The sequence below is a fragment of the Equus quagga genome, chromosome 11 (genome assembly GCF_021613505.1).
Source record: "Equus quagga isolate Etosha38 chromosome 11, UCLA_HA_Equagga_1.0, whole genome shotgun sequence".
Lineage (NCBI taxonomy): Eukaryota > Metazoa > Chordata > Mammalia > Perissodactyla > Equidae > Equus > Equus quagga.
The window spans coordinates 90624313-90646225 of record NC_060277.1 but is presented as its reverse complement, the minus strand read 5'-3'; the positions used below and the strand labels follow the sequence as shown (position 1 = coordinate 90646225).

General features: G+C 54.3%; 1 protein-coding gene across 2 annotated transcripts; it reads left to right on the top strand.

The window, feature by feature from the left end:
* Positions 1 to 5995: 5995 nt before the first annotated feature.
* XYLT2 (xylosyltransferase 2) lies at positions 5996 to 19993 on the top strand. Of its 2 annotated transcripts, none has more exons than XM_046676801.1 (11): positions 5996 to 6200; positions 12618 to 13110; positions 13347 to 13522; positions 13820 to 14022; positions 14494 to 14574; positions 14772 to 14988; positions 15077 to 15253; positions 15509 to 15771; positions 16059 to 16254; positions 16910 to 17243; positions 18801 to 19993. In XM_046676801.1, the coding sequence occupies exons 1-11, from the start codon at positions 6066 to 6068 to the stop codon at positions 19121 to 19123; spliced, it is 2598 nt and encodes an 865-aa protein (XP_046532757.1). In that variant the 5' UTR covers positions 5996 to 6065; the 3' UTR covers positions 19124 to 19993. The 2 variants fall into 2 exon arrangements, with proteins under 2 accessions (XP_046532757.1, XP_046532758.1); XM_046676802.1 differs by lacking the exon at positions 18801 to 19993 and adding an exon at positions 18202 to 18791.
* The last annotated feature ends 1920 nt before the right edge of the window (positions 19994 to 21913 follow it).

Here is a 21913-nt window from a genome sequence, read left to right as displayed (position 1 = left end):
ATAATTTCTTGTTTGTCAAATGATGTCTTCATTTCTCTCTGAGATAAATGAGATAAATTCCTTATTTGCAAGTGTTGCCAGTATATCCCAAAGAAATGAATTTCATCTGTGACTTTGTATTTCAGTTGTTGAGTTGGTTGGTTGTCTTCCTTAGTATTTTATTTCTTCCTGTGCTTTAGAGTTTTGGTTTGCAGGCTCATCATGGCTGGGAGTTTCTGCTTTTGCTTTGTGCTCTGCTTTTCACTTTTTCCTGTCTCATCTGGTGGATTTAGTTTGGTGTTCGCATCCACTGTGCCTAGTCCGGAACTGGCCTTGTGATGCAGCTGTGAACTTGTGCTCTCCACCGATGTGGGGGTCTGACAGACCCAGTCACAGGGTTAGAGGATGGCTTGACCCAATTCTTGGTTGTGAGGCTGTCTTTGCTCAGCTGCCTCCTTAAGCCCACAGTTTTGGCCATAGCTCCTAAAAGCTGGTCAGTTGCCATTTTTTCCAGCCTCCTTTCACGAGTGAGGGGGCCTCACTCCAGTCCCTGGCTTCAGCCAGACAGCCTGGCTCTATCCTCTACTCCATGTGCAACATTTTAGCTCCCACGACCCCATCAGCCCTCGGCTTTGGCCCTACTCACCACTTTGCTTTCCAGTTAGTTCTCTTTCATGTCCACTGAGATGTTTAGCCTGCTTTTTAGCCTGTTTACGTCTTATTAATGTCTTCTAAAACTTTTTCTCTCATTGTTATGTGTTTGGAGCATAGAGGGTATGTCAGAACAAGAACTTTCCCACCTGCCTCTCGTGAGTGTTTAAACAACTTGGGGATGGAGTTTCCACTTCTCACGGTGGAAACATACTAGTGGACAGAGTTTGGGGTGACAGAATTGAGCACTGAGACTACAACTCTGGGGTGCAAGTAATGGGCATTTTGTCTGGGCTTAGTGGGCTGTCCAGAGATGTGGATCAGACCAGTAAAAGTCCCTCCGGGCAACTTCTAATTATGGACCAGCTTCCTACATCGACCCCAGGTGGCAGTAAGACGATTTGCAGGGGCAGAATGTTCTGCCCAACGTGCTCTCTTGCTTGGGAGTGGAAGCCCAGCTGACACCTCCTTTGTGAACTGCATGTGCCCACCACAGGTTTTTTAGACAACTCGGGAGACCAAAGAGAAAGCTAATACAACATATGGGCTCTCAGCTGGCTAAATAGAAAATTGAAAGAGAGGTCACCCTTTCATTTTGGGAACAATTCATACTAACATAGAATACAAACAAAATAACAGAAAAATAAGAGAGACATAGTTGAGTGTTTAAATTCTTCTCCAGAAAAAGATTCATAAACTTCAACATTGATCCAAAAAAGAAGCACAAAATTCTGAATAGACCAATAACCAAGAAAGAAATAAAATAGAAGTTACCAAAGAATTAGCTCCCTGGGTTACCTTTGCTGGCGAGACTTTTTAAATGTTTCAGGAACAGCAGTGTGTATTTTTGCACAAATTATTTCAAAACACGGAATAAAGCAAGAATGCTCCTCAATGTGGGTTGTAAACTGATATAACTCTGATTCTCAAATCTACCAAAAAATAAATTAATAAATAATAAGCAAAGAAAACCACAGACCAGAGTTTGCAAACACAAGTGTCTTTAAGAACCGGAAAGTAATATAAATGGGTGAAGTTGATTGAGTTTGAAATAACAGTGAAAAGTGGGTGGTACAGGAAGTAGAGAGTGTGTGCCCCTTCACCAGGAATTCAAAATCAACCTGCGCTGGTCAGATAAACAAGTTCCATGAGTCACCAGTTTGCAGCTTCTGGTACATAGATCCATCTCTGCTATAAACATAGATGTAAAAATCCTAAATAAAATATTAGCAAGTCCAATTCAACCTATATTAAAACAAAAACAAAATCTACTTAGACCAAGTTACATTTACCCTAAAGGATGCAAAAATGTTTTAATATGTGGAAATTATTTTTAAAATAATCCATCATCTCAAAAGGTCACATTAGAAAAACCCATATGATCATTTCAATAGATATTGGGACTTACATCCTGAGAAGCAGAGGCGCAGGGCTCCAGAGCTGGGTTGGGTGTGGGCTGGAAGAGGGTTTCCCAACAGTAGCATCCAGGAGTAAAGCCAGCATCAGGCCCAGTGGACAGGCCAGTGAAGTGTCAGGACAAGGAATGGACAGGGAAGCAGGGTAGCCAGATAAAGGCGAGAAGACAGAGGCTGGGGAGATGCTTGGAGGCACAGCCTTGGGGATGTAGGTCCGCTGGTCCTCAGCCTCCATGTCCTCTGGTCCTGAGCCAAGTGTTGACTCGAGCTTCCAAAAACGCATTTGAAAACATTCAGCACCCATGCCTCATAAACTAGCTCCTAAAACTACCACTCTAAGGATAATAACTTCATGTGAGACAGGATAGATCATACAAGCAGCCCACTTAAAACCAAAAATGGGGGCCAGCCCGGTGGTGCAGCAGTTAAATACGCACGTTCTGCTTCTGTGGCCTGGGGCTCGCTGGTTCGGATCCCGCATGCAGACAGCACCACTTGGTCAAGCCATGCTGTGATAGGCGTCCCACATATAAAGTGGAGGAAGATGGGCATGGATGTGAGCTTAGGGCCAGTCTTCCTCAGCAAAGAGAGGAGGATGGACAGCAGATGTTAGCTGAGGGCTAATCTTCCTCAAAAAAAAACCCCACAAAAAATGCTTTCTCATTCTGATTTTCTGAGGAGCCATTTCTGTATTTTTAAGGCTTTCTGCAATAAAAGAAAAAAAAGCACAATGGAAGTTTTAGGGGAAGCTGAAGAGGAGAAAGAGGGCAGCAGGGGGCTGGCCCCCTGGCCGAGTGGTTAAGTTCATGTGCTCTGCTTTGGCGGCCCAGGGTTGCGCCGGTTCGGATCATGGGCACTGTCCATCAAGCCACGTTGAGGCAGCGTCCCACATGCCACAACTAGAAGGACCCACAACTAAAAAAAAATATGCAACTGTGTACTGGGGGGATTTGGGGAGAAAAAAAAGAAAAAGAAAAAGAGGGCAGCAATGAACCTTGCATTTCGTGTGGTCAAATCTAAACCCGTCTCTGCACGTTATACCTCAGTAACAAATTTGTTTTAAAAAACAGTTAAATCTGAGTGGATACTGATATAGTGACAGGGAATAAATGCTAAATAAAGACTCCCACACTCTACTTCAGACCACACACAAAACAAACTGCAGACGGATTAAAGACTTACATGTAATCTGTAAAATAAAAACTGCAGGAGAAAATATATGCGAAGACATCCCTCATCAAAGATCAGATCTTCTGAACCAGAACAGAAAACGAGAAGCCATAAAACAAGAGGAATATATTTGATTCCCGAAAAAGTTAAAAATTTTAGAAAAGCCTTAAAAAGTCAAAGTGCAGCGATAAATTGACGGAAACTTTAAACTTTAAAAGGATGAACAACTCTTAAAATTGATAAGAAAAAGACAAATGATGCAATAGCATTAGAGAAACTCATGGAGATTTTGAAGAGGCAATTCTGGGACGAGCAAATCCAGCCAAAAAACCAATTAACAGACACTCCCCAGCAGAGAAGCGAAAATTAAGAAAACCGAGGAGGTCACTTCTCACCTCTCAGGTTAGCAAAAATTAAAAACAGTGCTACCACCTGCTGCTGGAAGGGATGCAGGAAGACAATACTCCGACACAGTGCTGTTGCCAATGCGAATTGTCACAGCATTTTGGAAAAGCAATCTAGCAATAGCTATTAAAATTAAAAATTCCCCTTTTCCCAGGAATCCCATTCCTGGGAAACTCTACCATAGAAATAAATGCATCAGTGCCTAGGGATATGTGTAAAACCATGTTTATTATAGCCTTGTGGTAGTGGCAAAAACTGAAAACCAAGTGAACACCCATTCATGAAGGGAGTGGAATATTATGCAGCCATTAAAAAAGAATTTTAGATCCATCCCATCCAACTTGGAGGAACTTCTGCCCCATATTTATGGTGAAGGGAGAAAAGCAAGATGCAGAGAAGTGTATGTAGTATGAGTCAACTTTTTAAATATAATGACACCCATCCCCCTCAAAGTAAAAAATCTGTGTGTGTCAACTGTTACAGAGAAAGGTGGAAGGAAGGAAGTTAGGAAGACAGCAAGCAAGCCAGCCAGGCTGCTAACATGGAGGGGAAGGGGAGAGAAATACTTATAATTAGTTTCTATATTTAAAAACCGTGTGTAATGTGACCCCATCTATGCAAAGTTATGTACTCATAAAGACATGGGGAAAAGGATGGCCACCAAGATATTAATGATGAATATCTTAGGGGGTAGGACTGCAAGCGACTTTTACCGTTTCCCTTATATTTTTTCTATGTTTTAAATGTATATAAGTATGTATTATTTGAGTATTTATATAATCAGCAGAAAACAGTTACTTCATGGTGAGGTGGGGAGTACTGGCAGGCAGCCCTAGGGGACCTGATTTCATGAGCACACGAGATGCATATTTAATTGACACGTCAATTGCTGGCATGTCAACTGATGTTTTCCAAAATCTCTGAAGTGCAGGTTCTCTTAGGTAGCCGGACTGTCATCTCACACATTGTGTACAATTCTCCCGTTGAAGGAAGGCTGAAGAAAGGAATGATCACGAATACTGAAGGGGTGAGAGATGAGCAAAGGAGGTTTCACGTAAGTGCCATCAAATATCTGGATCTCCTGTACTCAGCACAGCTTAGAATTCCCTCACCAAGCTCAGCTCCCAGCAACTTCCAAACCCTTTATCATCGCTTTCAAACTTTGTGTGTTTGTTTGTTTACCTTTTCTTTTCCCAGACCTCTCTGGAATGATTCTGAGGGTCTTCCTGTTAAATCTCCAGTCTTGGTTTGTTCTGCTGCGGTGCTCGGCTCCGCTGCAGGGGCGTGCACCTGGCTTTGGCGGACACTGCCTTCCCTCCCCTCCCCTCCCCTCTCCTCTCTCCGTGGACCTGCCAGCTTCAGGAGACAGCGGCAGGTGTTCAGACCGCGTCTACGCGGAGCTGAACATGCCAGGGTCTGAAAAAATATTAGGGTCAGCTGGTTAAACAGGAAGTTGGGCTTCACCTGCTCTTTCTTTCACAACATTTATTGAGCATGGTGTCCAGTGCCAGGCTAAGGATTTAAAGGTGAATAAGGCACGATCCCAGAGAAATCACGCCCAGATATGTGCTCGACTGGACAGTGCTGGGGAAGCACTAGGGGAGGACGCCATTGATGGGGGGAACAGCACATGCCAAGGTCTAGCTGTTTCCAAGTTGGGTCCCAGATTAGCAGCACAACATCACCTGGGAACTTGTTGAAAATTCTAATTCTCAAGCCCCATTCCTGACCTACCAAAGCAGAAACTGGGCACGGGGCCCAGCAATCTGTTTCATCAAGTCCTCCAGGTGATTCTCACACACCCTAGACCTTGAGAACCGCGTCTCTAGCAGAGGCCTGAGGATGCTTATGATGAGAGAGGGCGGGGAGAGGTAAGAGGCTTTGTGAAGGACCTCAGATGCCAGTCAAGGGGGTTAGACTTTGCCCCGTAAGTGCGGCCTCCAGGGTCGCAAAGAAAGCAAGGGCCTGTGGCACTTAGTCTCTGTCAACTTGGCGTTTCTGGGAGCTACAGCATTCTCTGTGCGCCCTGGAGCGGAGAGTCTATCCGCGCGGGGCTGAGTTTTCCCGCTCCCCCGAGATACCAGTCGGAGAGCAAGAGAGGGGTCGGGCCCCGGTACCACGGTCTGCGGTCCAAGAGGAGGTGAGCACACGCAGGAGAAGGAGCATGTGCACAGACAGGGAAGGTACGGTGGGGAGCAGACCCGGCGCGGGAGGCCCGCGCCCCGCCCCACGCCCTCCGCGGCTCGAGCAGGCGGCTCTGCGGGCCCAGGCTCCGCCCCTGGCCTGCGGGGCGCGGCGATTCGGACCCGCGGGCCCCTCCTCCGGCCCCGCCCCAGCGCGCACCCGGCCCGCCTACCGAGGGGGAGCCAGCAAGGTCCGCGCTCGTGCGCGCGCCCGCGGACGGGTTGCAGGTCTGGGCGCGCGCCCCGCGTCCCGGGCAGGAAGATGGTGGCGAGCGCGCGAGTGCAGAAGCTGGTGCGGCGCTACAAGCTGGCGATCGCGACGGCGCTGGCCATCCTGCTGCTGCAAGGCCTAGTGGTGTGGAGCTTCAGCGGCCTGGAGGAGGACGAGCCGGGCGAGGTGCTCCGACTGCCGGGCGGGCAGGCGGGCAGGCCGGGCGCGGGAGCGCGCGGGGTCCTGGCGGGGCTGCGGGCGGCCCCGGCTGGGGAAGTGGGGCACTGGCCGCGTGCGTGCCGAGCGCGGGCGGTTGCCTGGAGCGCGGCATCGGACGCCGGGCGTCCCCTTCCCAGTCGGGCCCGGGGACTGCGCGCGGGGGCGGTGCGTGACCCAGAGGCCCGGGCCGCGGGAGGACAGGGGACCGGGGTGAGAGGGGCGGGTCTTGGTGGGGTGGTTTACCGCCTGGGGAGCAATGAAGGTCAGGCGCAGGGAGCGGGGCCGGGAGGTGGGGCTGGGCCCGAGCCTGCTCCGAGGTGGGGTGCCCCAGGCCAAACTTTCTGAAGTTGGGAGGGGGCCGGGGGGGGGGTGCGCGCCATGGGTCGAGGAGTGGGGCCGAGGGACCCCGGGCATCCTCGCCTAGCGGCGCCTGACGAGCAAGGGCCGGTGGGGAAGTGGAGCCCTGGGCTGGAACTCACTCCAGCAACTGAGGGAAAAGGGAGCGACCCCGAGGGAGAGACGTGGAGTGTCCCCGAGGCATGGCTGTCTCAGCCAGGGGTCTGAAGAACCTGTGTGGGTCTTCAGGAGAGGATGGCAGGGGAAAGTGAGCTGGTGAGTTGGCCTTAAGACATTAGGGAATTGGGGAGGGGGCCCCTCTGGCTCTAAGGGAATGGGGACAGCAGCAGCTGGTTTAGCAGAGCCCCAGGCCACGGAGCAGGGGCAAACCCGTCCTGCTCAGTCCCCAAGTCCCTGCCCCGTGGGTCTCACCCACTCTTGGCTGCTGTGGTTTTAGCTGGAGGCCCACATATGTCCTCCCCAGCGTGGTCAGGAAGGGTGCAGTGGGGTCTGGGGCCATCCTGAAAGGTCCGGGAGGATAGGCCAAACCCTGGCCCTAAGCTGTGGGGCAGAGGACAGGACTTTCCAGTCCTCAGCACCACCCCCTTGGTTCTGGTGCTCCTAGGACTCTGGGTCAGACGCTCTGCTTGCCATGTCGTCCTGGGTTTCTCCAACTGGCAGACGGAAGGCCAAGGTTCCCCTTCCTGCGTCTGGGCCGTCTGGAAGGCCTGGTGCGGAGACTGGGAGAAGAGCTGCTCTTGCCTTTTTTGGGAGAACCAAGCAGCTGGGATGGTGAGGGGAGCTGGAACAGAGTCACCTGAGACCATAAGTCCAAAAGGAGGTGGTGGGGGAGGCTAGCTCTGTGACATCCGAAGGGAGTGAGCTTGTTCTATGTGGACCAATAAGTAGGAGGAAGAGGAAGCGAGTGTTTCGGGCTCAGTGTAAGAAGACTCTCTGGGCAGATGAGACATTCTGAGATGGAATGGGCTGCTGAGGCAGTTAGGGAGCGCTCTGACTCTGGAGTATGTGACAGAAGCCTGTGACCACCCTGGGGAGGGGCATGGCAAAGCATCTGAGGCTTCTCAGAAACAAATGGCCCTGAGTGGCATGGCTCTGTGAGTCTTTGTTTGGGCAGAGAGATTGTCCAGGCCTCAAGGTCCCTGCTGCCCTGCCCACGGGCTGGGGTGGAGAAGTGGGGCAGTAGAGTGGTTGGGAGCCCCTCTCCCCTCTCCTCTGCTTCCTGGCAGAAGCTTGATAGGGGAATCCCTGGACTAGAATGGAAAATGATCCTTGATGACCTAAATGTTGTGCTGTCCAAGCAGCCACTGGTGCTTGGTCTCCCTCAGCAGCCACCGCACCAGACCTGGGTATTGCCAGGCAGCCTAATATAGTGCTTAGGAAGGTGGACACTGAGGTTGGACTGCCCCGCTTCACCGACCTATGTCCTATTCCAGCGCTGCTCCTAAGTAGCCATGTGACCACCGGCAAGTCACCCAACCTCTTTCTGTGTCCTCATCAGTATCCCCCCTCAAGACAGGGATAATAGCACCTCTCTCGTTGGGTGATTGTAACGATTAAATAAAAATGATACCTGTGAAGTATTTGCAGGAGTTCCTGGCATATGCTAAGCCATCAGTAAATAACTCTGATTATCTCAGCTCTGCACATTGGGAATGGGATTCATTCCTTCATTTAATCATTCATTCAACAAATATTTATTAAGTCCTACTTTGTACGAGGCACTGTGATGATACTGGGAATAGAGAAATGAACAAAATAGACAAGGTCTCGGCCCTCGTGGGCAGACACTCTGCAGGGAGAGGCTGACAGTGAAAAGGAAATTCAGTCGAATAACAAGGGGGCTGGTTTAGAGCAGATGGTCGGGTAAGGCTTCTGCAGGAAGTGGCCCGTGAGCTGGAGGCACCAGTCAGCCTGGGGAAGAGGCCGGCAGAGTTTGGGCAAAAGGGCCCGAGGACAATGGGCTTAGCTAGGGGCCTCTGAGGAATGGAAAGGAGGGTGTGGTGGTTCCCTGGAAGAGGGTTTAAGACTTAGCCCAGGGCACATCCTCGAGACTACAGTGAGGGGCTGGGGTTTTATTCTAAGTGCAGTGGGAGAGCACCGAAGGGGCTTAAGCAGTCATGGGATCAGATGTGCATTTAAGATGCACACTCCGCCCGTCTGTGGAGGGACTAGAGTGGAGACCAGGGATGCCCATTAACATCCAAAGAGCCACTTTATGGTTTTCAGAGCTTTCACAAACATTGTCTCACCGCTCACTTTAAACACAGTCTGAGAAATCCAGAGGTGGGGGGGTTTGGGTAAGCGTTGCTGTATTTGTGGTCTCCCTGGCTCAGAGAAGGGTTCTGAGGAGCTGCGGAGCCAGGAAGTGGCAGAGGACTTTGAATGCCTCCTCAGTGGGGAGGAGGGGGCCTCAGAGGCCGGAACGCATCCAGACCAGAGGTCAGAGGGCCAGTCCCCACCCTCAGTAGTCAGAGGGGACTCTGACCTCAGGGACCACAGAGGGCAGCTCCTCTAGGGGCACAAGTATAGGGCCCTGCTGCTAATCATATGAACATGCCTGCAAGGGGCAGAGGTGGGGGCTGGCTGCCCACTAGGGGACCTCCCTCCCGTTCCTCACTGCTGCCTTCTAGTTCCCCAGCCTCCTCTGGGGTGTCCTTCTCAGGGTCAGCAAGCTCCCTGCTGCAGTGCAGGGCACCAAGATGCCCATCTCCTCCCACATCCTGTCCCCCACCACAGCCAGCCTGGCCCTGTGCCCTGTGCCCTGCCCTCCAGACCAGCTTCCTGTCTCGCTGATACTGGCTTCCATCCTGAGAGCCCCCAGCTCCTCGCCATCTCTACCCACCTAAGCTCGAGAATGTCTTTCTCTGCCCACTGTGTGGCCAGGTCAGACATCACCAGGTTGATGTACACTGCACTCAGTGGGGCTGCCCAGTTCTGGGTGCCCTCCCCAATGTGGATATAGAATGGGGTCTGTTGCTTCCTCCCCACCCTGCCCTCCCTCCTGCAGGTGCCTCTTCTCAGATGGAGATGGATGCCCTAGCTCTCATTGCACACCTCTCAAGAGATTAGAGGGCTATGCCAGGCACAGAGGGCATGGGTGCTAGGGTGTAGGGGTGGGGCTCTGGCCTTAAGGCGGCTGTCAGCCTGACATGTGAGGTGCCTGCTGTGCTCTGACAGAGGAAGGGAGGAAGGTGCTAGGCGAGGAGGGGCAGGGAAAACTCAACCCAGAAGAGTCCAAAGCGTCTGAGGGTCTTGAGCCCTCTCCTGAGTTCGCATTTGACTGTTTCCCCATCCACTTTCAGTAATAAGAATAAGGATGGCGGCACTGAATGCTGAGCCTGCACCCAGAGCTCTACATTCATTCATTCATTCAACAAATATTTATTGAGTGTCTCCCATTGCCAGACATTCAGTGAACAAAACGACAAAAAGCCTTGTCCCCATGGAGCTTACATCCTTGAAGGGGAGAGACACAGAATAACAATATATTGAATACAGTAGAGGATGAGCGAAGGCATTGAGTGCCATAGAGGAAACAAAGCAGAGGCGGCAAGAGGGCTGGAGCTTTAAGTACAGTGGTCAGGGTCTTACTGAGAAGATCCCATTTGAGCAAAGAATGGAAGAAGGCAAGGAATGATCTGTGGGGACATCTAGGGGAGAGCATTCCAGGTACAGGGCACAGCGAGTGTCAGGTGGGATGGAGGGATACTGAGAAGGCCATTGTGGCTGGAGAAGAGTGAGCATGAGAAGAGGTTGGTAGGAGATGAGGTCAGAGAGGGGCAGGGTGGCGGGAGGGGGCAGCCAGACACAGCTCACACCACCTTTGTAGGCTCCTGTAAGGGCTTTGGGCCTCGTCCTCAGAGGGGGCGCCGTGGGCGGTTTCCAGCAGAGGGCTGGTGAGATGGGCCTTGTTTTCCCAGGAACGCTGGCTGCTGTGATGAGAACCAACTACAGGGAAACCAGAGTAGGAGCAGGGACCCCAGGCAGAGGCAGGCAGTGATGGAGGCAATGAGATGTGATCAGATTCTGGATGTATTTGGAAGGATTTACAGGGGATGGGTATGAGGGAAACAAGAGTCAAAGATGACTTGCAAAAGTTTTTGGCCTGGACAACTTGAAGGATGGAGTCGTCATTGACTGAGATGGGGAAGACTGCAGCAGACGCTGGTTGGGGAGGAAGCTCAGGAGTCGCTTTTGGACTTGTGGGTTTGAGAGGTCTATCAAGCTCCCAAGGGAGATGTCAAGGAGGCTGGCAGTTAAATACCTGAAGGTTCAGGGGAGCAATCCAGGCCAGAGAGAGAAACCTCTGAATAGATGGAGTTTAGAGACTGAATGAGATCTCCCGGGAAGCGAGGACAAGGAAAGGCCCCAGGGTAGCCTTGGGAGATAAGGAAGGGTCAGCCAAGAAGACTGATAAGGAGAGGCCAGGAGGATGGCGTCCTGGAAGCCAAATGAAGAGGGCGCTTCAAGAAGAGGCTGTGGCCAGGCCAGAAAGGGACTTGCCCTCGGGTGGTGGAGGGGAGGCCCATGAAGTGGTTTACAGAGAATGGTGAGAGGAAAGGGGGCAGCTTATGGAGACAGCTCTTTCCAGCTGCATTATCTCAGGCTCTCTTTCATTTGACACTGACACTTCTCTCCTGTATTTTACAGCTGAGGGAACACACTCAGAGACGGTGGGTACCTGCGGAGGAGTGACAGAGCCCTAGTCATTCCAGAGTCTGTCACACTATACCTCTTGCTCCTCCATGCTTTCCACATCTCACCCACCAGACACCAAACAGATGCCCTCGTGTGCACTGGGGAGATGGGGCTGACATGAAAGCCTCTCCCCAAGGAGCTCAGTCTGCTAGAGGAACGTCCCACTTGGGGCAAATAGGCTGGCTTCCCACGAGGGGACTTGGAGCTGGATCTTGAAGGATGGATAGGATTTGGTCGGGCAGGGAAGAGGGGTTACCGCACGGGGACAGGGAAGGCTGGAGAGAAGGGTAGGGTGTGTATACACACTTTCAAATGTAACCGGGCCATCCAGGGAAGCACCTGGGTTGAGAAGAGGCAGGAGGAGCCAGGAAGCAGGGTGTGGCAGCTATGGAGGTACACCACTCAGGTTTCCCTTCGAGAGAGAACCTGCTGGGAGTAGCATTACTGGCCAGCCTCCAGCTGCAGGTGCCTTCAGGCTCTGCCTCAGCCTTCTAGCCACAGCCGGGCTCTTCCTGGGCAGCTCCCAGCCAGTGACTAAGTGTGGTGGTGGTACAAGGGCTCGCATCCACAGGCCGTCTTTGCGCCGGCGTTTCCCATTAGCTGGCCAAGGCTTTCTCCGAGCTGAACTGTAGTCTGAAGCTCTTCCTTTCTCCCTGTCCTTGCACAGGTGTCAGGCCTGCATGGTGGTCCAGAGGCTTTCCCTCTGATTCCTACTCCCGCTCCCCCATCATGCATAGCTGCTACCCCCTGTGAATCTCTTGCATTCTGACTCTATCTTAGTCTCTGCCTCCCAGAGAACCCAGCCCGTCCTGGGGTCTCAGATTGCATCTCTGTCCTCCCCACCAGGCAAGACCCCTTCACTCTCTTGTGGCCTCAGCACTCCCACATGGAAATGCCCTCATCAGCAGAGTGCTTTCCTTCTGAAGAACGCTGCCTCTTTCCAGCCAGGCCCGGGTCGGAGTGCTGGGTGGACGCTCTTGTATCGTCTGCAGGGTCTCTGCACCTCTCTCTTGTGATATATGTGGAAATTCATTTTCCTATCTGCTGAAAAAGAAAGTCGTATCTGAATCCAAAGCACAAAAGAGAGGCAGTGTCCTGTCATCCGTGTGATAGTGGGGATGTGGATGCGATGGTGCCATGGGGGGAGGTGACGCTTCCTCAGCCGGCTGGTCAGGGAAGCTCCCTCTGGAAGTGCTGTTTGTGCAGAATCCTCACATGAACAGAACTTCTGGGTAAAGATGGCAGGAGCCCCTGGGCCTGAGGCCAGCAGGGAGCTAAAGGAGCAGGAGGAGAGTGCCCCAGTGACCTGTGTCTGCCTGTCTTTTACAGAAAGGAAGGCAGAGGAAGCCACGGCCGCTGGACCCCGGCGAGGGCTCCAAGGACACAGACAGTTCAGCTGGGCGACGGGGCAGCGCAGGCAGAAGGCATGGGCGCTGGCGGGGCCGTGCCGAGAGCCCAGGTGTACCTGTGGCCAAGGTGGTACGGGCAGTAACCAGCCGGCACAGAGCCAGCCGGCGGGTCCCGCCAGCCCCACCCCCAGAGGCCCCAGGCCGCCAGAACCTGAGTGGGGCAGCGGCTGGGGAGGCGCTGGTTGGGGCAGCTGGCTTCCCACCACACGGAGACACAGGGAGTGTGGAGGGTGCCCCCCAGCCTACTGACAACGGCTTCACCCCAAAGTGTGAGATTGTGGGCAAGGACGCGCTGTCTGCACTGGCCCGGGCCAGCTCCAAGCAGTGCCAGCAGGAGATCGCCAACGTGGTGTGCCTGCACCAGGCTGGGAACCTCATGCCCAAGGCTGTGCCCCGGCACTGCCAGCTGGCTGGTAAGACACAGGCCTGGGCGGAGAGGTGGCAGCCCTGGGAGGTGGCATGGCAAGGATCCTCACCCCCATTTCTCAGAGGATGAAAGCTCAGAGGGGCCCACCTCCCTGCCCAAGTTGGTGATCAGTGCTGAGTCGCAGATGCAGAGCTGGGACCCAGGACCGTCAGGCTCCAAGTCCAGGGTTCTTCCTTTGGAAGGCAGGCGGCCCCCTCTTCCCACCTTGTTCTCTACTCTCAGGGAAGATGAGCCCTGGCATCCAGTGGGATGAGGTCCAGGCCCAGCAGCCCGTGGATGGCCCTCCGGTACGAATTGCCTACATGCTGGTGGTTCATGGCCGTGCCATCCGCCAGCTGAAGCGTCTTCTCAAGGCTGTGTACCACAAGCAGCACTTCTTTTACATCCATGTGGACAAGGTACTATGGGGAGGGCTGGTGAGGAGACCGTGGGGATCTGAGTAGAGCAGAGATCCAGAAGGTCACAGACAGAGAGGGTCTCTCACCCGCTCTGGTGGCCCAGAGACCGGGAAATAGGTCCAGAATGGGGGAACAGCCAGCACGAGGTGACACGGTTAGTTAGGAGCTGGAGCCTTGGCTTCTGCTCTCTTCATTCCATGTCACTTATATTCTGTCCTGGGGTTGGGGTAGAGTGGGGAGGTTGTAATGCTGGGGGTCCACCTGTGGCTGCTGAGCGTCCCCCTCTCCCCCTTGCAGCGCTCCAACTACCTGCACCGCGAGGTGGTGGAGCTGGCCCGGCAGTATGATAACGTGCGGGTGACGCCCTGGCGCATGGTCACCATTTGGGGCGGGGCCAGCCTGCTGAGGATGTATCTGCGGAGCATGCAGGACCTGCTGGAGGTGCCTGGCTGGGCCTGGGACTTCTTCATCAACCTCAGTGCCACCGACTACCCAACCAGGTGTGGGGAGGTGCTCTGAACCCTCCAGATGGGAGGGGGGCCATTTGGGCACTCGCAGTTGGAGGGTCCTGATGGATTCCTACACTGCTCCCCCCATGCCTCCTTCTGGGATCCACACAGCCCAGATATGGTCCCTTGGCCCAGCAATGTTTTAGGGGAGGGGTTGGTGAAAGATGATCTGGAGATTGAGAGTGACAAGAGATGGGGAGGAGGAGGAGCCAGAGGTCTGTACCTGGGGGTGCTGGGTCAGACAGCAAGGGGTGGAGGAAGGATGAGGTGGTCTTCCTAAGGCGTCTCAGGTGCCCACCACTCCAGAGCATCAATTGGGGGTAGGGCACGAGGCCAGGAACTGCTCTCTGTGAGAAAGGAAGGGGCCTGGGGGTGAAGGTAAAGAGTGCTGGAGGGAGTCTGTTCTGGGCCAGTGACTGAGCAACCCCCTTCACCACTGCCCACACCCCGTTCCCTCTCCAGGACCAACGAGGAGCTGGTGGCTTTCCTGTCGAAGAACCGAGACAAGAATTTTCTCAAGTCACATGGCCGGGACAACTCCAGGTGAGGGAGTCGGGGAGGAGGCCTTGGCCCTGGGGTCTCATCACATCCTCTCCCACACAGGGGGCTCGGTGGCCCAGGCCCTGGGTTACAAAGCCTCCAAACCAATCACAGATTGAGGAGTGCTGCTTCCCAGGCAGATGAGAGAGCCTGGACCCCACCTAGCACAACCCTCAGCCATGGCGGTCTGCCACCAACAGGTTCATCAAGAAACAGGGCCTGGACCGGCTCTTCCATGAGTGTGACTCACACATGTGGCGCCTGGGTGAACGGCAGATCCCAGCAGGCATCGTGGTGGACGGCGGCTCTGACTGGTTCGTGCTAACGCGCAGCTTCGTGGAGTATGTGGTGTACACAGATGACCCACTTGTGGCCCAGCTACGCCAATTCTACACGTACACACTGCTCCCTGCTGAGGTGGGTGGCCTGAGCCCGCACCAGTGCCAGGGAGGGCACATGACGGGGTGCCCACGGCTCACCCTCCACCCTGCCCTGCTGTCTGCAGTCCTTCTTCCACACGGTGCTGGAGAACAGCCCAGCCTGTGAGAGCCTCGTGGACAACAACCTGCGGGTCACCAACTGGAACCGCAAACTGGGCTGCAAGTGCCAGTACAAGCATATCGTGGACTGGTGTGGCTGCTCCCCCAATGACTTCAAGCCACAGGACTTCCTCCGACTGCAGGTGCTTTCCCACGACCCCCAGTGGCTGCCCCTTGCTAGCTTTTCACCATCAGCTTTCCAGAGTCAGAAAGGATTCAGGGTGGGCTAGTCAGAGAATCTGGGGGCCTTCCCCTGGAGCACCCCTCGGGGCTCTGGGCAACAGTGGCAGCAGGAAGAGCCCAGGAGGCTGATCTCTAGGAAGTTCTGGGAGGGTCCCCCTCCCCTGCCTTGTGCTCTGGGACTTCCAGACCCCTTCACCCTCCCTGCCTGTCTCCAGCAAGTCTCCAGACCCACCTTCTTTGCCCGGAAGTTTGAGTCGACTGTGAACCAGGAGGTACTGGAAATCCTGGACTTCCACCTGTACGGCAGCTACCCCCCCGGCACACCAGCCCTGAAGGCCTACTGGGAGAACACCTATGACATGGCCGATGGCCCCAGTGGGCTCAGTGATGTCATGCTCACCGCTTATACTGCCTTTGCCCGCCTCAGCCTGCGCCATGCTGCCACCGCTGCATCCCCGCTGGCCACCCCACTCTGCAGGTGAGACCTCCTTCTGACATATTGCAGGCCCTCGGGGTGTGGTGCCCCATGGGGAGGCCAATCAGAAAGAGACAGCCCTTGTCCCCAGGGAGCCCCCAGTCTGAGGCCGGGAAAAATGGAAATAAAACAAAGACAGCAGGAGCCAGGCACATAGGTGCTATGGGTGTGAGATTTGGGGCAAAGGAAGCACCTGGGGATGGGACTCCCCAGAGCCCCCTTCCTGGGACTCCAGGCCAAGTCAGGTGTGCTGATGGCATCTCCCTTTCTCCCTGCTGGAACCTTCTTAGGTTTGAGCCCAGGGGCTTGCCGTCCAGCGTGCACCTGTATTTCTATGACGACCATTTCCAGGGCTACCTGGTGACGCAGGCGGTGCAGCCCTCAGCCCAGGGGCCAGCAGAGACGCTTGAGATGTGGCTGATGCCCCAGGGGTCGCTGAAGCTGTTGGGGCGCAGTGACCAGGCCAGCCGGCTCCAGAGTTTGGAGGTGGGACAGGCCCTCCCCTTGCTTTCTCCTGACCCCCAGCAAGACTCAGGGTAGTGGGAAGAGAGGGACAGACACCAAGGGAAGGGTAAGGACCGGGTTAGGCCTTTCAGGACTGGGTCCCTGGGCTCTTCTTTCCAGTGATGCAGCCTTGGCCATGCCCTGTGCACATGCCTATCAACCTCGCATGTGCACATTGAGGAGCACCTCACTTGGGGCGTACAGAGGACATGCAGTGTGCAGGGAGGGGACTGTAGTTCCACTACAACACAAGCCAGTCTTCTAAACTACAGGGATTTTCTTCTAGAGGGACTTGGATGTTCCATTCAGGCCATAGGTTAAGCTTCTGAGTGTCTCCTTGGTCTCTTTCTCAGAGGCCTTGGCTTCATGTGGGGATGGTCTCTGGGCAGGGCTTCAAACCTCTCTGCCTTACTGTCCCCATCACTGCAGAACAGGTCAGAATGGGAGCCTACAAGGACTCTCAGAGCTGGGAGAGAGATTAAAGAAATCCTAGTCTGAGCACTACGTTTTGTAGATGGGGAAATGGAGGCCCAGAGAGAGACAGTAACTAGCCCGAGGTCACAGTGAGTTAGAGGCAGCATCAGAGTAGAGAGGACTTTCCCGCCAGGCTCCTGCCCAGCTGCCTCCCTCCCTACAGGTTGGCACCGAGTGGGACCCCAAGGAGCGTATTTTCCGGAACTTTGGGGGGTTGCTGGGGCCGCTGGACGAGCCTATGGCCATGCAGCGCTGGGCCCGGGGCCCCAACCTCACAGCCACCGTGGTGTGGATTGACCCCACCTATGTGGTGGCCACGTCTTATGACATCGCAGTAGACACGGAGACTGAGGTCACGCAGTACAAGCCCCCACTGAGCCGGCCCCTGCGGCCAGGGGCCTGGACGGTTCGACTGCTTCAGTTCTGGGAACCCCTGGGTGAGATCCGCTTCCTCGTGCTGCCCTTGACCTTCAACCGCAAACTACCTCTCAGGAAAGGTAAGGATCTTTCCCAAATGATGCCCAGAAGCCGAACAGAATAGGATTTGCCAGGCAGGTGACCCCAAGAAGCTGGCCATCAGAGCTGACCCCCATCCCTAGAGGAGGGGAATGGGAAGGGTGGGGCTTGGTCGTGCAGCCTTAGCCTCCAGGACCCTGCACTGTGGTGCGGGAAAAAGGGAAGCTTTGGAGTCAGGGAGACGCAGCTTTGGAACAGAGCTCTGACACTTCAGTTGGACTTTTATCCTTGGCAAATTACTTGTCCTTCCTGAGCCTCAGTCTTATGACACATAAGTAGGAGTAATACAACCACCACTGGAGACCTCCTGGGTGCGTGGTACACAAATCCACTCAAACTAGCTCGAGTCAAAAAGGGGAAATTATTGGAAGAATGTAGGGCTCTCCCTGAGAACCCAGGAAATGTCTCAGGTCTCACTGGGAACCAGAAGTGCTGTCTCTTTCTCTGGGGCCATCTTGTCCCTCGTCCTGTCCTCTCTCTCTCTATCAGCCTCAGGCTCTGGCCTCTCAATACATGATACATGGCTTCTCAGTGCAACAGAGACTGATGAGGGCCTCTTGGTCCCCAAGTTCCACGTTCTTGAGACAGCAAATCTGACTGGCCATCCTAGTCCATTGCATAGTAGGTGGGCAGGGTCACATGACCCTCCACCCACTTGCCTGAGGCTAAGGGAGCAGGCTCTGAACACAGGTATAGGCTACAGGTTCCCACACGGGGGGCCTAATACAGGTAACTACCCCTGAGGAGATATTAGGGATGAGTAGGTGGGTAGAAGTGGCTGGTATGCAGTAGGTGCTCAAGAGGTAGGTAGATGTTTCCTTCCTCCAGCCACATCCTATCATGGAGAAGGTAGGTGAGAGCAGGGGTAACCCAGAGGAGGATGAGGTACTGGGGGCCGTGGCAGATCTAGAACAGGAAGCCACACCCCTGCTCTCCTAGGACTGTCTGATGAAGGAGAAGGGGAAGAATGGAGGCAACCTTTCCAGCAGGCAGGTATGGAAGCTGAGCCTTGAATGAAGCTGGACCTTTGCAGACAGAGAAGGGTGTTTCAAGCTGAGGGGGCCAAGTTGGCAGTGTGTGGTACATGAGGAAACAGAGGGCGGAGGGGAGTAGGATGCAGTAGAGTGGTGGGAAGGAAGGTTGGTGAAGCAAGCAGGCCCCCACGGCTGGAAGGCCTGAGTCCTAGGCTTCTGACGGCTCTGGGAACCACTGGGGATGGCTGAGAGGGCCGTAGGTAACACAGACTAGACCATTATGGGAAGGTTACCTTATTTTCTAAAGCACCTTGAAGCCACTGTTTTATTTAATCCTCACATTGGGAATTTAGGGCTTACTGTCTTGATTTTATAAAATTAACAGTTTTCTAAGCACAGAAAGTTCCATGACCTGGGGCTACCCAGGTCACAGGTCACTCAGCAAGATGTGACTCAGTGGTTGAGCTGGAGCAGGAACTGGGATGCCCAGACCTGACCCCCAGGGTCTGGCCTTCATGGAATCAGTTGGGCAGGGCACGCTTACTGTCTGCTCCGCACCCGCAGATGATGCCAGCTGGCTGCACGCCGGGCCACCCCACAACGAGTATATGGAGCAGAGTTTCCAGGGCCTGAGCGGCATCCTGAACTTGCCTCAGCCAGAGCTCGTGGAGGAGGCCGCCCGGCGACACGTGGAGCTCACAGGCCCCGCACTCGAGGCCTGGACAGATGGGGAACTGAGCAGCTTCTGGTCTGTGGCCGGACTGTGTGCCATGGGCCCCTCCGCCTGCCCCTCCCTGGAGCTCTGCAGACTGACCAGCTGGAGCTCTCTGTTCCCCGACCCCAAATCAGAGCTGGGGCCTGTCAAAGCAGATGGGCGACTCAGGTAGCAGGGCCCCAGCCAGCGCCTCCGGAAGACCCGGAGAATTGCACCTTAAAGAAATGGAGGGTGTCCACCCCCCACAGGCAAGAACCAGAGGCCCAGGCAGTACCCCCATGTCAGCCATCAAGAACCCGCATAGACGGCAGGAAGGCGGGCATAGTATTTACTCCTGCTGATGGCTCTGCTGAGGACCAGAAGTTGGCGGGAATGTGGGGAGAAGGGCTCCAGTTTCCACACCCCGCTCTTGCTCACCTTCTCCTCCAGTTTTGGTTTTTTTTTTTAAGGAAAAGGGGTGGTGGGGGGAGGAACTGGAAACAAAAGATGTGCAATAGGGCTCACAGCAGCCCCAGGAAGTGGGCCATGGCTCTGGGGAGCAGGGGCCTGACCAGCCCATCTGCTGTTGCCCTGGAGGAGGCTGGGCCCACCTCATTCTTCAGAGCCTCATCCCCCAGCCTGGGCGTGTGGTGCTCACGGCTGAGGCTCTGCAGGGGTGCAAGTGCCGTGCCAGGCTCCGAGGTCTGGAGAACAGGTGATTTGGGGGAGCACTGCAGAGCTGGACTCTAGCGGGATAGCCTCCCCTCTTGTAGCCAGGGGACCGTAGAAGAGGGGGTGGGGCTGGCTCTAGGGCTTTCCACATACCCTGCCCCTTGATGGGAAAGGCAGGGCACCAGGCCTGCTGAGACCAGTGCAGGGTCTCCCAGCGACCCAGAACTGCAAGCAGGGCCTGGGCTCCCGCCTTAGTCGGGGGAGCCCTCACGAGCAGCGTGGGAAGAAGACTCTGTCAGGGCTCTCAGAAGAACCTGGAGCAGCATTGTGCCTGAAGCTCAGTGTGAAGTCTGAAATATGCAACAGAAGAAATATATCTCTATCTCTCTAAGCTAAGCCTCTGTGTGTTTCCTCCTGGGTGTCAGGGAGCCATCACTGTAGGACCTTCACCTAAGTCTTGGCTGCGGGCCAGCCCAGTGACGTAGTGGTCAAGTTCACGTGCTCCACTTCAGTGGCCCGGGGTTCACGGTTTCAGATCCTGGGCATGGGCCTATGCACCATGCATGGTTGTGTCCCATATACAAAATAGAGGAACATTGGCAACAGATGTTAGCTCAGGGCCACTCTTCATCCCCAAAAAATAAGTAAATAAAAATATATAATAATAAAAGTCTTAGCTGGTATTTTGGCAGCTGTGAGAGGGTGGAGGTCTCATTCCCCCAGAGTGAGAACAGTTTAGAACCCATCCAAGAGCCAGATGGGACGCAAGAACCCATCTAATCCAGCCCTCTCTTTTTCGGAGGGGTAAACAGGCCCACAGAGGCTCAGAGACATCCTCATCACCACCTAGTAGGCCAGCAGGAGAGCCAGCTGAGTTCTTGAGAGTCCTGACCCAGCCACGGCCTGGTGGTTACCGTTGGTGCTTGTCCCTTTAGGGGCAGGAACAGCGGGGGCTGGGGTCCCTGGCCACTGCCCTAGCACCTTGGAGGGCCATGGTGGAAAGGTTCATCCTGGCTCCCTCCTTTTCTCAAGCCCTTTCTCCCTCTAACTATCCTGCCATTGTCAGCAAGGGCTCAATATCACCTCACGCTTTGCTTAGTGTGGAAGGGAGAAGGTTTCTCGGCCCTTTAAAAGCACCCTATCAGCCAGTCACAGTGCTCCGATCAGCTCAGCCTGGGGAACAAAGGGCTCAGTTCTTGCCCAGGATGCCACATGGCAAGTTTTCCTAGTTGCCAGTAGAGGGCACCCTTGACCACCAGTAACAGCATTGGGTTTTTTGTTGGTTTAGCCACTGTGCTGACGGGGCATGCAGTATCTCATTTAATCCCCACAGCCAACAACAAAGGGCACTTTTATTATCTTCATTTAGCACATCAGAGAACTGTGAAATGATGAGCCCCAAGTCATAGCTATTAGGTGGTGGCAGCAGGCTTCAGACGGAAGCAGGAGGCCTCCAGGCCACTATCACTACATTCTCCTGCTTTCCTAAGGGCAGGTAACCAGGAAGGGGCTAACAGCAAGAATTCCAAGGAAGAACAGTGTTTGGGTTCAGGGGCTAAGATGACTGTTTATTCTAGCTCCTATTTTAGCGAACATCTGAAGCTCTACTCTGCTTCTCCAGAATTTTTTTTTTTACATCAACTCAAGTCAATGAAAAGAAAAATTAATCTCTGCATTCAGCATATTAGGCACAGGCAGTAAATATCAGAACACACAGACTCTGCTGGCTAAGGGCTCACAGACCAGCCTGCAGGTTTAATCCGGGCTGTGGCTATGCTATTGTTGGGTTAGCACAAGTTATCAAAGCCCTCTTTTTTGAACCTAGGCGGGACATGCGCTGTTTCAGCCTCTGCCATTCCCACCCTATCACCCCAGGTCCTAGTTACTCATTACTGTCACCTGCTGTGAACACTTTGCGTTTGCACTTTCAGCCCAGTGGATGTGATCCTCACAGAGGGTTCAGAGTTAACTGGTCTGAGATGGCAACCCAACAGTGGCGTGGGTTTAAAGCTCCCCCCGGCGATTCTAATTTGCAGGCCAGTGGGAGAACTAGGAAGTCCAGCCCCACTCCCACTGCTCTGGCGGGCCCTCTTGGCCCCATGAGTTAGAAGCACTGCAGGACCCGGCTCCAGGACTCCCGATAGGTCCAGGGGGTGGGCCTGGCAGCAGGGGCCCTCCCCTCCCCTCTCTCTGTCCGGGTCACTGAGGCAAGCGTGAGTACGGCGTGTCTGCTGCCGGAGGTCCCCACCCTCATCTTTTTGTAGGGGAGCTCAGCCTGGAAGCTTGGGCTTTTTGAGGCTTCTTTGAAATC